General features: G+C 42.9%; 1 protein-coding gene across 5 annotated transcripts in view; it reads left to right on the top strand.

Moving 5' to 3' along the window:
- Window positions 1–7892: 7892 nt before the first annotated feature.
- The window catches only part of rasa3 (RAS p21 protein activator 3), a 50123-nt gene continuing 42133 nt past the window's right edge, over window positions 7893–15882 (top strand). For 4 of the 5 annotated variants that reach the window (XR_007112428.1, XR_007112427.1, XR_007112429.1 and 1 more), the window contains exon 1: window positions 7893–8199. Coding sequence is in view for 2 of the 5 variants with exons in the window: in XM_047580338.1 (XP_047436294.1) it covers window positions 8145–8199 (55 nt within the window). In the remaining 3 variants the exon portion in view is untranslated. The remainder of the gene's footprint in view (window positions 8200–15882) is intronic. The other variant, XM_047580339.1, reaches the window with a different exon arrangement.

Here is a 15882-nt window from a genome sequence, read left to right as displayed (position 1 = left end):
TCCAAGCTGTTAAAAGTTGGAAAAATGAGAGGAAGTTATAGGAGCAGACATGAAGAAGGCCTAAACAGTACAGTAATTGAAGTCCATGGGATATACCTTGCACACATTTTCATTAAAAGTAAAACAAATGATGCCTTTCTGTTCATTTCTTTACAAAATCCTTTATACATTTATTATGTAAATAATCACTTCTTAACAAAAAATGACTAGATATCACTCACATGTCAACTAAATAACATCTGAATTTAATAGAAACCCCCTTTCAGTTAGCTAAACAATAATAAAATTAGTTTATTCAAAATGTGTTTTGATTGTGTTCTTTTTGTTAAGTTGAGATAATCATGACAGACATTTCTATTTTAAATTTTATACGGAAAAAACAAAACAAAACAAATTGTATCTGTGTCCGAGAAATCTTTTTCAACGAAGTTACCCATTACAAACTCATTACATTGACCTTTCCAGGAAGTGTGTTAAATCTAAATCACGTGACCTGCTCCCAGGTATGTTCTTCCTCTTCTTCCTTAGTTATGTAATATAAAGTATTGTGTGTGTGTGTGCGAAGTGTGGATGTATCACATGTCAACAGTGTTACTACAATATAGAAGAATCTTTTACCTAAAAATGCCATGTGGGGAATGGCCACGTTGATTTTAGGCCTGAAAACAGCCTAAATGTGATCAACTATGTTAAACTCAAAAAGTCGCACAATTATATACTAACTACAACCACTACACATTCTTTTTGCACTGTTCACTGCTGCTTTTCAGCACAGACATGCATGTTAACCTCCTGAGACCTGGCGTCCTCATATGGGGACATCAGGGTTTAGGTTTGTTGCAGCTTATTCTGCTTTATTTAGCCCTGTTGTCCTCATAAGGAGACATTTTTGTCTGCCATGTACTGGTAGCGAAGGGTCAATGCATTATTTGCTGTTCTAGTTGGATATGACATTTAAATTTGAGATATTCACAAGTACTCGTTTGAGGATGTTAGGATTTCATTGTTTCTAGTTCTGCTTTTGCATTAAACAGTTAACCTGTTTTATATTTTTCTACACATTGGTGACTCATTTTTTTCAAAACCTACTTCCAGTTTAAAGATGATGCTTATTTGTTGTACTTCTTAGGTCCTATTAATCACAAATACCTAAAGACCTTAATTAAATTAGGACGCATTCCAAACTAAAGCTCAGCTCTCACGAGGTTAATACAGTCTTATATATATATCACCAGTCTTCCATTTGCACTGCTCCTACTGCTGGTATTACTTATGTTGATTTTGCTGTTTAATTTCTATTCTATTCTATTCTATTCTATTCTATTCTATTCTATTCTACGGAGCCCAATAAGGGACATTCGTCAAAAAATAACAAGGTTCGTCAAAAAATAACAAACTTTTGCAAGATCTCACAAAACGGCGCCCGTGATTGAAAAAAAGAAAGGAAAACAAAACGTTTTGTGACAAATTTTTGCAATGTCTGGTTGGACCGGTGTTGTTTAGTTGTGTCTGCGTTCATAACAAGAGAGTCATGTTACTGACTAACTATGATATTAGTCTCTCACTAATATCAAACCTGTGCCTACTGTCAAAGCACTGTTTCAATACCTTTGTATTTTAGGCCCAGATCAAAATGAAACTCAGTAAACATCTCCCGCTCCACTGTCATGCTTGTTCTGTTTTCACTCAAAAGATCCCTTCAAAGGCTCCAAATATGTACAGCAGCACTCTAGCTGTGAATACGAGATTACATGCAGCATATTGCAAAGGGCAATTGTCAAAATAACCTGTGTTATATGAGTTGACAGGAGTGCAAAAATTGTCCATATATACACCGATCAGGCACAACATTATGACCACTGACAGGAGAAGTAAATAACATCGACCATCTCGTGACAATTCAATGTTCTGCTGGGAAACTTTTGGACCTGGCATTCATTCATTAGTGTGGATGTTACTTAGATATATAGCACCCACCTAGACCAGACCAGGCACACCTACCCCATATTAATGACACTCCCTGATGGCAGCAGCCATCCTAGGGAGGCCTTGGAAGACCTACACAATATTAGGCAGGTGGTCATAATGTTATGCCTGATCGGTGTATACTATCCAGCAAGTGAACACTTTCTCCTTAAAGCTGATGTGTTAGAAGACGGGAGAAATGGACAAGAGGAAGGATCGGAGCGACTTTGACAAGGGCCTAATTGTGATAACAAGTGTCACAGCATCTCAAAAAATGTAGCTTTTGTGAAGTTTGCTGTTGACAGAACTAATCAAACGTGATCCAGAGAAGGAAAAGCAGTGAGCCGGCGACAGGTTAATGAGCTGGAAAGGCTCAAATATGCAGCGACAGTCAAGCTGCTGCAGCGGAAGGTACCTACAAAACATTAGGCAGCTGGTTTGTGATGTAATGACGGATCGTGTGTACGCGTGCTGCTCTGTAAACCTCGGTAAGTGCACACTGGGTGGCGCTATAGCACCACTATGTGGTTGCCGCATTATGTGGTTGTTGTGCTTGTTGACACCGAGCTGAAGCTGAAGTTTAGCAGCTCTGCAGCTGCAGTTCATAATAATAAACCAATATGTAACACGGTCAGGGACAATGTAGTGGAGATTTACCTCACAATCACCATCAAAACCATTGAAACACTCTTGTTACTTAATGCAAGTAGACATCAACAGGGTGAGATGTGTAATAACAACATATCTTTATTTATATATCCTTATTCATGGTCTAAGGCTGAACAGAAGCCTGTAGCTGTGAATCATTGTTTTACATGAAAGCGTCTAGGAAGTGGTATCAGCATTCCTACATGTATCGGTATTTAGTTGTTTGTTTGTTTGTTTTTAACCCGACCACATGATTTCAGTTTTCTGCTCCTTTTATTTCCTACAGATGCAATGTTGACATTGGAGAAGCGGGAAAACAAACCAGATCTGTTCAATATGGAAGTTATGCTCAATGCGTTGGATTTATTAAAGATGCAAGCACCAAAACCTCAAATAAAGCTTTTATTGGTCACATGCCATGTTACATACATGTGGATTTGACCGGTGCTGCATTTGTGGAGCTTTTATTTGTCTTCTCCATAATACCAGATTAACTTTGCACATGCCAATCGCCATCTGCTCAACTCGATAGCCCGTGTCTCTGTCACATCAATCGTGTCCACGCACATGAGCGCGCTGAACGCCGCGGCGTTTGCTCGGACGGCAAAAAAAGCGCAAGGCACCGAGCGGAGCGGGTGGTTGTTAAGTGCGCCAACGCCCTCAGACCTTGTTCTGACGCTTGGCTTGTGCGCAAATAAACCAACAGTGAGCATCCTTTCACTAATCTGCTTATAATCAGCATCTGCCTCTTCCTCTTTCAGTCGGTGGCTTTGCATTGTCACACATGCAGGCTTACGCACACTCGTGCACCCTCATTGTTTGATGTCACAGCTGTAGGACGCACATTTTTAATGCCTTTCTGTTAATTTCCTTTGGTAAAATGTGAAGGGCTGGGCTCGTTTCTCTGTTTTACACCATTAACAGACACACATGGTCTCACAGTTGCGCACACACACACACAAACACACACACACGCGCTTGTGGTTCACCACAGGGCGTAGTCTCGCTTTAGCCAAACTGCAATAATGCATGTCATAAACATCTTTAAAGTTTTATTTCCTTGTGTGATGCCATGCATGACATACAGCTGTAAAAAAAACAAAACAAACAAAAAAAAAACAGAGTTAATTGTCTGGTTCCCTGCTTTGTTCATAGATTTGTATGTCAGCACTTTTACTTAGTTTATCCTGACCGTAGCGTCTTATATAATGGTCATTTGACTGGGGTTACATTTATGCACGGGAATATAATGGATCTCAATTCACCTGCTGTGCTAAATCAACTATGAATGAAGCAAGAGCGTAGTTGCTCGACCTTATAGCTACGACTCGATGCAACAAACATGCAGCTGACAGGATGTGGCCAACGTGAAGGGGTTATTTTTCTTCAATATAATCTCATCTTGAGAGAATACTTGCACAGAACGGCTAATGCCATGGTGATTATCTATGAAAATAAGTACAGTTTTAGAGGAGATGATAGTCAAACTCTTGCAAACTGTGTTGTCGGCTGCATCACCGATATGCACCCACAGACACAATATGCACCTTCAGGCTGTGGTGGAAAAAAGTTGAGCTTTTTCTTGTATGTAAAAGTCAAGCGCGAGGGTGGGGTGGGGGCTGACTACTGCACACACTGCTGGCCACTTTTCTATGTATCGTTTTCTACACTTTCTATACTTTAATCATAAAAAGACTGGAGACTTGTCCAAGATGTACCCCACCTAATGACAGCAGGGAAAGGCTGCAGCCCCTGTTACCCTCCAGAGGACAAGTGGTTATAGAAAATGAATGAATGAATGAATGAATGTTGAAGTCCTTTGATTGCTAGTTATTTCAGCATTTCACTTTTGCAGTGATAAAAAAGTGGAATCAAACCTGCACCACTGCAGTAAGGATTAAGGATAGCCCCGGTTTGTGGGGTCCCCTGCTCACCAGGTGAGTTATAGTGCTTCCCCAGACAGGACTAATTTTACATACACTTAGTCAGTTTCTGTCCAGATGTTCCCGGACGAGGGGAACGAGGCCCCTCGAAGGAGCCATTAGATAAATCTGAAGGGGTTGTGAGATGATCATGTGAAACATGACAAGAGGCCTCAACAGAGCTTTCAAGTGGCCTCAAGCAAAAAAAAAAAAAGTAAAAACTGGATTCACTGGATACAAGTCTGCAAAGTAAAAAGAAAATGAAGCCGTCAGAGTCTAGCAGACTAAAGAGTAGCACAGTTTTGACCTTTCAGATGCATCGAGTAAAGTGGCGTAAAATGGAAATACTTCATGTTCCAGTCCCTCATTATCTTATTTAGGCTCTGTAATTTCCATGTTCGGTTTACAGCAGCTTACACATGATGGTCGCTGATGTGTGTGTGTGTGCAGTTGCTCTTCTTGACGAGGGTCTGACGCGCCAACGGGACACATTGCCACATAATTAGATTTAGAGCTGATCTAAAGGAGTCGCCTAATCCCGGCGCGTTCGCCAGAAGCTGCAGAGAGCTCGTCCGACTCTTCTTTAGCCCTGCATCTCTGCCGGGCTGGGCTAGTGCAGCGGTCGAGGCCGGAGTCGGGGCTATTTTGAGGAATGTGGTCAGTGATCTCAGAAGGCGTGGCCCAGTGGGCTTGAGCGTGGCCTGATGATGATGATGATGATGGTGGTGGTGGTGATGATGATTCGCCATTCACCTGAATAGATCTTAAATCCTGTCCTGACATTCCTTCCCGCTGCGTAGGCCGGCACCTCGTTCATTCTTCCATCTGTTTAATTTGGCCCGAGATCAGCGTCAACAGGAAAACAGGGACCACTTTGCTCTTTCCAGGCCACTGCAGCCCTGTTGTGACCGCCTGCAAGAAACATTTCTAATGTGGCTCGATAATTACCCTGGCAACGGAGGTTAAGTTTCCGCTGGCTTCGTTTTCCCTCCAGGATTGTTTGATTGGCATTTGGAGGTGATTCAAATAAATTACGAGCTTCTGTGGGGCTCACGGATAGAGACAGATGAAATTAACTACAAGGATGTTCCCTCTCTTTTGAGGTTCATCATTTGGTGATCTTCAGGTGCTGAGGGTTGTTTTTAATTTCATTTTAATGAGCTTGGTGGTGGCCACACAATACAGTTGTAGTGAGAATAAATATAAACCCTTCTCCTCCAGAGTCTCACCAACCTTATGAGGCCGTTATATATGTATGAGGGGCGATTAATGCCACAGAAGAACTAAAAGGTTAGAAGTCACTGTTTCTGGCACTGATGATACTTTTGATGAACTAGGAGCTGCCACCAAAATTACAAAACATGAAGTTCCTTAAAAACACAGTTCAGATTAAAAGACTTGGTCCAGGCTTAGGGATGATTGATATCAGGGCAGTTCCAGGCATTTTTAAGATGATTGGCTCAGTATGGAGTTTCAGCCAAACCCAATCTTTTGTGGTTATTTCAGTTTAGCACAAACCAAAACCACCAAGACGTCTTCTTCTTCTTTTGTTTTAGCAGTGGTTGGATAGTGTCATAACTGCCAAAAAAATCTAAGAAGAAGAAAATGAAACCAAAATAACATGATTAAACATTTCTACTGTGTCAACTTACGTACTGTTACTCTGGAAAATGACTGGTGCATTGTGCATGTTTGGCAAGGTGTTTTTAGGAGACTGACATTCAGTTCTTCCAACTTGATTCACCAAACCACAGTTTGAAAAATGACAAAAGTTTCCTGGAGACAGCGTCAAGCGAATAATGTTCCGGAGAAATTTACAGAGTTAATGACGTTGAACACAGGTTCTCTGGAGACAAGTTTCATGCTGCCCTCTCCTCTATATTAACTTTCCAGTGTTATTTTTTGAACTTAATACAGTAACACGGTGCACACGTGATCCAGAAGAATAGATTTAAAATAAAGCCGTTATTAAAAACTCCAGGGGAGGAAATTGTGTTTGTTCAAGATTGGATTGGGGTTCAGGTCAGACGATACTGAATATTTAAAGGCTGGAATCAGATCAGGAGGCAAAATAACTTGATTGGGACATCTCATGCTTCTCCATTATTCGCTGTTGTTAAAAGTGAAGCAGGATGTAGAAGCAAAAATGAATTTGACTTGTAAAAAAGACACAGCACCTTTGTAGGTACCAGTATCTGTCGCTTCCAGATGACGTCACGTAATCGTTAGGGATGGTGAGGTCATGATTTATCATTGGTTGGACAACGGGAAGAATTGGAGGCATCTTGGTAACTCAACTTGGGGGAAGTGAGGATTCTATGACTTTCTGAGCAGATAATCTGACTTCTTGGAACATTCCAGTTAAAAATTCCAACCCACAATAGAGGGTATGCGTTGACGTTACTGCTGCCTGGGGCCACGCCCCTCTGAGTGGGAAAAATACAGTGAAATGTATCAGTAAATACAGTGAAACGAGGAAAAATGTGGATTATCATATCAAATTAAGGGCAATTGGACTCAACAATGACCCAAACGAACTAGTTGGGATTTTGAAAAGTGGCCTAGCCTTAGTTTCACTTAGTGTCAGTTAGTTTTAGGTAATTTCATTATGAGAAATGTACCTAAATAAAAGGTGCTAACGCTAAGAGCTTTACTGAGAAGTAACGTGAGTCATATAATACTGTAGCATATGAATGGACGTTAAGAGGATGACTAGACGAAACTGAAATAGTGTCGGCCGTAACTACGCCAAAACAACAACAACATCCACAAACTTATCTGACAGCCCTCCAGGACGTAGCTTAAGAAGTAACTTAAGATATGACTTAATCAAAAGCACTTAATCAAACACAGCATAAATTAATATCACCTGACATTAAATGTGAACCAAAACACCAGGTTTCTGTGCCTGGATTCCAGTTGTTTTTTTTTTGTAATTCATTGATCCATTTACTTCTCTTTTCTTTGGCAGTCGTACCCTCAATCACAGAACAGCTCTTCGTTTTCTTTTTAAATTAATTTTACAATTTAGACGCTATTATTAAAGCCTATGATTCAAGCTAATGCTGCTAATCTGCATGTTCATCTGTCACTTTTTTGCTTTTTTTTTTCAGTGGCCGTAACCATGGAGACTTCAGCTAGCTGTGACGTCACGTGCAATACCCTCTACTCGGAAATTCTGACTTCTGAGCACAAATGTAACGCACCATTACTAAGTAATGCATTATCTTATCGACGCAACATGCCCCAACACTGGTGCACAGTGCACTCGCACTCCTCTGTGGCAGCACTTCCTCTGCGCTGCCACTACTGGGCACGGTTCACACTCCATACCTATGTGTGGGCAGGGTCTTTGTGGAGCCACACCTCCGGAGGCGCTGCTGCTGCTGCTGCTGCTGCCGCTGCTGCTGCTGCTGCGGGTCTAAAGCTGAATCCACTCGCTTGATCTCAACCAGTCAGCAGCAGTAGTTGTCGGGCCGGAGTATGATCGCTGTCCGGAGCGCATAGATGTGCAAAACCTCTGGATTATCCGCGCGCTGGAGAGGCCAGAACAGACCGGGGGACTGGAGGACTGTCTTCGTTTAGTCGTCAAAAGGGAAAGGAGAAAGCATGGCGGTAGAAGAGGAAGGTCTGCGGGTTTTCCAGAGCGTTAAAATAAAAATAGGTAAGAGGGGAAAAAACCCCAAAACAAAACAAAACAAAAAAAAAAATCCCTACCCCCCCAGTCGGAGCGCCTTCAATGAATGGCTCCCCATTAACGGGGAAAGCAGTCGGTGATGGCTGGAGACCGGAGGGACCCAGATCTGTGTCTGTTATTGTAATTCAAATCACACGCTTTCCTCTCAGCGCTCAGATTGAGACCGCAAATTGTAAAAAAACCGAAAAGAAAAGAAAAGAAAAGAAAGGAGAGGAAATACAAATAAATAGAAAAGGCTTGTGTGAGACTGTGGGAATTTGGCAGCTGGTGTTTGGATCCAGATCATGTGTGCTTAGACCTGAACCGATTCAGAGCAGGCTGTGCAACATAAAGGCTCCGCAGCTGCAAATATGTACATCCAGATGCTTTTTCTGCTTAACATTAGAGATTTAATGAAGCATTATTACACCTTAAACTGCAGCCAGCCATTCAGGCTATTGCTCTTTCCGCACTACCCCCTCCCGAAAGCTTTGTGCATGACTGTGTAGCTATTGATTGTTAGCCCAGATTTCTATATTTAGATATCAAGCTGCTCTCCAGTGGGTACCCCTGGTTTGTAGGAGGCATGTGGTGCATGCATATCTTATGAATGGAGGCATGAGTGCAGCTTACAGCTGAGGCTCAGGAAGGGTTATAGTCGGATTAATAATGTAAAACTAGTAGTAATAAACCTCCGGATACTTAACGGATCACGGCAGATAATGATATAAATGAAGACAGAAGGAATCTGGCATTTTTTTTTTCTGTTACACAGACCCTCTTCACATGGACACTGATTCATCATTCATTTATCTTTTCCTGATTAATAATTCATTTTGTGCACAGAATGTCAGAGAAGCTGGACACTTTTGCACAACACCGATTTAAAACCAACTAGAAATAGTTTAGTTTGACAAGTTGAGTTAGTTTTAACTGGAGTAATACACCGTATGTTTGTTTTTAGGTGCATTTTTTTAGTATTATTATTATTATTATCTGACCATTCAGAGCACTCTAACACTTCCCGTGTTATCTCGGGTCAATATGGGACATTTGGAACTGTCTCCTTCCCTTTTCACTGTCATCTGGCACCCACGTCGCCCTGGCTGTGCCGTCCAGTTTGTTTTGACTCCAAACACGGGACAGAGGGGATGAGCAGAGGGGGGAGAAAAATGACAACAAACACACACAGGAGCAGTGTGGGGCTTTGTGGAGATGCCAGCCAGCGTTGGACGGTGGCTCAGAGTCAGGCCGTGTGCTTTTAAAGCTCCTTTACCTGCTGTCAAACTTGGCTCCGGAGTCCCTGGAAAAAACAGCTGGAGAACCTCGAGCCAAGTTTATCAAATAGTCCAACCTCCAGCGAGATAATGTGCTCGGGGCCCTAGGGAGAGTTGTAATATTTAAATCACAAAGGCCTCATTAGATTGCTGCACTTTCTGAATGAGTGTTTAGTCATCCGGCGGCTTTGAGTTCCTGTGACTAAAAGCTGAATGACTTAAGGATCTTTCTCCGCCGTAGATTCCTTTCCTAGATACAGTCCCTCCTTAGGGACCACGCCAGAAAATAGAGGTGCAGTTATTAAAAGGTCATCGCGGCCAAGTTCTACTTAAAGCATCGAAAGACAGCCGAGAAAAATGACCTGTGTGAGTGTTGTGTAATGTTGTGTTATATTGTAGTAGTTACTCATATTTACCTGTGAATGCAGAATTTGTCTTTTAGCTAATAAAGGTAGCTTTATTATTACACTTGTTTTGGTATAAACACTTATACCGCGTATTGTAACAAAGTGCAGTGTTTAGTTAGAAGACATGAACATTTTGCAACTATTTGCACAATCTGACAAATTTCTAAAGTGTGTTTTCAAGCAAAAAAACACTTTCAAATACAAAGATATTCAACATTCAAACCCAGAGAGGTGTTTGTGGCCTTAGCTACAGTGTAATGGACATTTTTCATTACATTCCTTCATTTAGGACTTCTGTTTCCATATCAAACTGTGTTTTCTTTTGCCGTACCATGTTTTATAGATACAGTTTGAAGACCAAAGTCCAACCAAGAAAATAATTAACAATAAATTTGTAGATAGTGCCGATAGCTCTCACGCTCTGAAAGGTGTGCAGCACACGAGGATTCCTCCACATTTTAAACCCCCTTTGTCCTGAGGGATGTGTTTTGCGGCTATGTTGTGACTACTGGCGTACATGAAGAGTTAACGCCGGGTTGTTACCCGGCAGCGGCCATACTCGCTGTCAGTCTGATCCCAGAGGCGCTCTCTCCCAGTAATGTGTATGTAATGCTTGCATCACATTGTTTTCATCAAAGTCTTGTGGTTTGGCAAGAGAGGGGCCCGGCTGATGACTCAGAGCTGAAGGTCTGCCACATACTCGAAGACGGGAGAGCCAAAGACAGGGGGAGAAGACGTATTATTGTTGCGCTCCGCCAGGTGATGACTGTTCTCAGTTTCCTGGAGGAACACACGAATGTCGGAAACCGAACAGGGCTACTGGGCCCGAGTCCGCGCTGTCTGGGGGAACACAGGAAACAGGAAACTACCCCCAGTTCACTCCCTGATTGGCTGGAATACGCTACAAAAGAATTGTTTTTTCCTGCATGGCAACAAGCTAATACAAAGCAGATGTAGTGAGACGCAGACGGAGGGACAGAGGTGGTGTCTCCTCATACAGGAGCAGACTGTGCTTCGTCTGTCAGCGCTCGCAGAGACGGGAATTCTCAGCGGCACAGCTGGAGACGGGACTTTTCACACTAATTAACTGCAACATATGGGCATTTGACTTCCCTGTTGCTGATAGAAACATCGTTGGACCGGTGCAGGAAAACGCGTAAAGCAGCGACGTCTTTTGCGCTAATGACTGAGGACCTCTTTAAAGAAATATATAAAACTTAACATGCCAGCCGTTCGGTGGACACAAACTTAACCTAAAGCATAGGTCTTCAACAGGGGGTCCATGACCCCTAGTGGATCCACGGAGGTACTGCAGGGGGTTCGCAAAATCTTTGGTTGATTAGACATTTTTATGTATTTTTTGAATTTTTCCCTGCAAATTTAAATTTCTTTTAATACCCATTATCGTGATTCCAATATATTTTAGTAAAGGGATAAATGGAGGCAGAAGGCGTTATCTTTCAGTCAGCACTCCAGTGATGGCTCAACGCCGTTAACATTAGCACAAGAGAAGCTAACAGTGCAGCTCGCTCCCATCCGCTCAACTATTGAAGCCAAAATGGATTGCTAAAAAAATAATAATATGGTATAATAATACTGTATATTTATAATTTGCACAAGGCCGAGTTTAATATAGAAAACATATAGGAGGTAGAGGGTCTTTGGCGCGAAAAACGTTGAAAACCCCTGACTTAAATTTATCTTGTGATGGTTTTGACAGTTGTTGGCGCTATGGAGTGATATATGTGAATATATATTGGTATTAAAGCCCCAGCTAACACAGGGATACACAAACAAACTCAGTTAAACAAAAGACGTCCAGTGAGGAAATGTGCAAATAACCCGCAAATCGCTTACTGGAGAATTACGAGATGGAACAATTTAGAATATATATAGTTTGACGCTGTGGGATTGCAATATTTAAACCTGCACTAAGTGATTGTTCTGCCACTTTTAAGCATCATATATTCAAACAATGAGACAATTATCGACTTTTTACGTCAGCGTTTCGAACGCATTAGCAAACCGTTTCCCATTTACACACCCCTGTAACCTTGTTAATGTTTATTTGCAGGACAAATATGTGTCTCTTCAGCTGCTAAATTTTCCTCTTCGCTCAGACTGAACCAAAACAGAAAAGCTGGGGGCTGTGAAACCAAAACAAGTAGTCAATGAAAAAGACACTAAAAAGCACTCGGGAGACAAAGAAGAAGAGATATGCGTGTACGCGTCGCTATGAGTGACTGCTTTCACATCTCGCACAGTCATTTTGACCCAATGTCAATATAAAGATATTGACTGCAGCAGCTTTAAAGCTTAACATGGGAAACTAAAAGGGGAACCAGCGTGTTTGTGAACTGGAGGAAGTTTATCTGGTGTCGTCGATCCAACTGTTGCGCGGGGGACGTGAACAAATTTGTTGTAGTCGTATTTGCATACATTTACATTTTGCAGTTATGCTCCCGCGTATGTTCAGTTTCCTGTTGTTCTGCTGAAGTGAAAGGTTTAGATCCTAGTCTCTGGGCGATGCAGCCAGGGATAGGTCGTGTGGGGTGGGGGATGTTGGCACCGTCTGGGATCACTTCTTCTCTCGAAGCCGTTTGACCTGAGCTGCTTTTATGGGCTTTATTATAGGTTTTGGCTCCGCGCCGCGTTGTTACTATTTAGTGCCGCTGTAACAATACGAGTGTAATTTTAGACGCGGTGAAAATAGACGCGGGGTGGAACGCCGAGCAAGGGAAAAAAGACGAAAAAAGTGTCGGAGGTCCTGGAGTGGCGGGAGCGGGCAGCTCAGTTCAAGACTCTCAAGGCTGGGTAGCGAAACTTCGGTTTGAAGTGACAAATCCACCCCCCCACCTCCTCCTCCTTCTTTGACAGCTGGCCAAGAGGTTCCCAAACTTCCTCCGGTCCAGACTGAATAGGAAAAGTGACGGGGTGAGGGTGAAGGAGGGGTTAGAAACGCTCACATCTATGCACTCTCAGTTAGTTTTATTCATCTGCGCCTCTCATCTACAGCTCTCTGTTTTTGTCCTCGAAGGCGAAGTCGTTTTCTGTAAACAACACGCGTGTTGACTGTTTAGACGCAGTCCGTGTTTCGGTCCACGCACCGTTAGGCCGGTGGAATAATCCGGGCTGGGGCCGCCCCGCTCTCTCTCTCCGCTCGGCGACGTTTCCTCGAGGAGAACCGCAGTACCAGGAATAGTGTGGAAGTGTCGCCACAGGGCCAGCATGCAGGGTCAGCGGGGGGTAAATAAAAGGACCCGGGGGGGGTGGAGGGGTGGAGGGGTGGGGGTGGGCTCTCCCCAGCACGCCGCTCCTTCGCCACGTCCTTCACATGCCCCCGTGGGTGGAAGTAGTCGACTGGGACGACCTCTACCTGCTAACAATGACATAAGCATGAAAACACTCGGCGGTGGCCGAGAGGAGCTCCGCGAGAAAGTATGTTGTGTAAAAGCAAAGCGACTTCAGTTAGATTAAATCAGGTTTTGCAACACAGCGTTTCCCTCGTCTGGCGACACCACCAATGTGAACTTGCCACATGTGGGGACTCACTCACCCTTTCCTGTGCTTGCAAAAGATATCATATCTTCTCTTTGCTGCACGCGAAACCCCGGCTTGCTCAACTTATTTTAGCATATTCAATGTTTTTTTTTTTCTTCTCTTATTATTATTATCCCAGAAAACAGAATATCTCTGTTCCCTGATGCAGACTGTGTGAGTGGAAAGGCCTTGGTTATCCCTGTTTATTAAAGGGTTTAGGATAGTTCATTTAGGATAGTTTTGGATTTTTTCCTTTGTTTTTAAGAGAACCTGAAGAATCACATGCTTTACACATGTCCCCATGATTCAATGGCCTGATTCACAGCTCCAGTTTTTCTTCACATCCTGAACTCTGATGCGATTTTCATTTTAAATCTGACTTTCCCAACGCGGTGTGACTTGACGTTTATATGCTTTCTACTTCTTTACTTGAGTTTGTCCATTGAGACTAACGGATCTGTGTGAACATTAGCTCCGGGCGGCACCGGACACACAGAGAGAGAGTTTGATCAGTAACTGAATGCTGGTTTATCAGAGACGCCTGTGTGCAGCACAGCGAGTCTTTAACCGTGTTTTTTTTTTTTTTTTTACTTCTTTTCCCCCCACGGAAACCCCACCCCCACCCCCACCGCCCCACAAAACAAATGTTGTGGTTTTGTGGAACGTCTGGATAGATGCACTGTGGGTTTTTACTTGTCAATTAGCGACGAGCGGCGTTTTGAAAGTGTCGGGCTGGTTTGGTCGGTGGTAAGATGCTGACGTGCTGCTTCGCTTCGTTAGAGGACAGTTCTGAGTTTGATTCATTCTCCGGTGTCTCTAAAGAAACGGATGTGTCTCCGGCATCACGTTTGCACAATCACACTTTGGATTCTGTGATTACATCACGGTTATGGGAAAAAAACACTAGCAGTTTCTGAAGTCTGTTGCTCTTTTCTCTCCCTGAAGGTTTTTACACTAATAATGTTCAGTTAATTGTAAATAATAGCCGGATATTGGTAGTATTCTAGAAAAAATAGACCAAAACTCTTAGTCACTGGTTATTTTCTGTATTTTTTATAGTCAAAATAAGCATAAAAAGCAGCCACAACATTAAAACCACTGACAGGAGAAATCCACAACGTTGACCATCTTATGACACTTCAGTGTTGTCCTGGGAAACTTTTGGACCTGATATTCATTCGTGTGAATGTTACTTAGACATGTAGCCCCCACCTAGACCAGACCAGACCAGACCAGACACCCCCCCCACCCCATAGAAATCCTTGATGGCAGCAGGATGCAGCTTGACACGAGAACACACAAAGAAAAACGCTTTAGGAACAACAACAAAAACATGAAGAACAGATCCCACTGGGATGATCCACAGAGGCCCCTCCCCTCAACCCATAGAGACCCCCGACTAACTACATCCTGTTTCCAGACACCCTCAGAAGACCCATGTCCATCTGTAATCTGAGTTCGGAGACATAAACGTAGCTTAAATTAGGTGCAGATTCAGTGTGGGCGGGGAGAGGCGTTAGAGGAACTCGGCACAGAGAGGTTTAAAATGTGGCCGTTTTCTTTAACCACATCTGCTTTTGGAAATTGAAAGCTAAGACCACGTCTCGGCTCGTTGAGAAGGAAATATTATCACATCTATCTGCCTTCTAATAATTAAGTTTTTGGGAGGCGTAGCGTGAGATGTGTTGTTTTAGTGGTGTCACTGTGGCACAGTCGCGTTTATTCTGTTTGTAATTAATGTGAATGATGCACGGGCAAAAACATTTTTGCTGTATTTTCTCACCTGTTATGAGCCGCTTTAAGGAGGCTCCTCAATAAAAGCACATAAAGATCAGCTTACTCATAAGTAAGGTTGTGCAAGTTTTTGAGATTTTTTTGTTGTTTTTTGTCTGAAATGGAAATCACATGACCTGTAATTCTGACCAGAGCCGACACACCAGCATTTCCTCACAGCCAAGCACTGATTTGGAGTTTTTTAAGTTCGAAAGGCGTGGGCGTCTGCTTGGTCAAACAATAGACGCTGCTATCGAGTTGCAATTATGGGGAAGGGTTGGTTGTAGTTGCTTTTGTGAGTTCCGCCCGTAGCAGGGACTGATATCGGCATATCTCACCGTCTGCTGCACAGATCTTATCCGTTTCTTGTTTGCATCCGTCTCTCACAAGCGCCTCAGATTTGTGTTTTGATGGTTTTTTTCTCGTTTCACAAAGCACATTAGTCCGAGTTGAAAGTAAGATCACGGAAAACCTGACTGAGAAATGAACCGATAATGAGCTAATGATAACGCGGGCCGTGGTTTTGATGGTATTTTATTGCAGGATCAAAGCGTCTGCTCAGAGTATCCACAGAGAGAAGGCCTTCACGCGCGTTCATGTGTGTGTGTGTGTGATGTTTTTATGACAAGTCATTTTTTTCAGAATGACAGTAATGCCTTGTTTCGGTTCTGGTT

Source organism: Mugil cephalus, chromosome 3, assembly GCF_022458985.1.
Source record: "Mugil cephalus isolate CIBA_MC_2020 chromosome 3, CIBA_Mcephalus_1.1, whole genome shotgun sequence".
NCBI lineage: Eukaryota > Metazoa > Chordata > Actinopteri > Mugiliformes > Mugilidae > Mugil > Mugil cephalus.
This window is presented reverse-complemented; position numbering and strand designations above follow the sequence as displayed.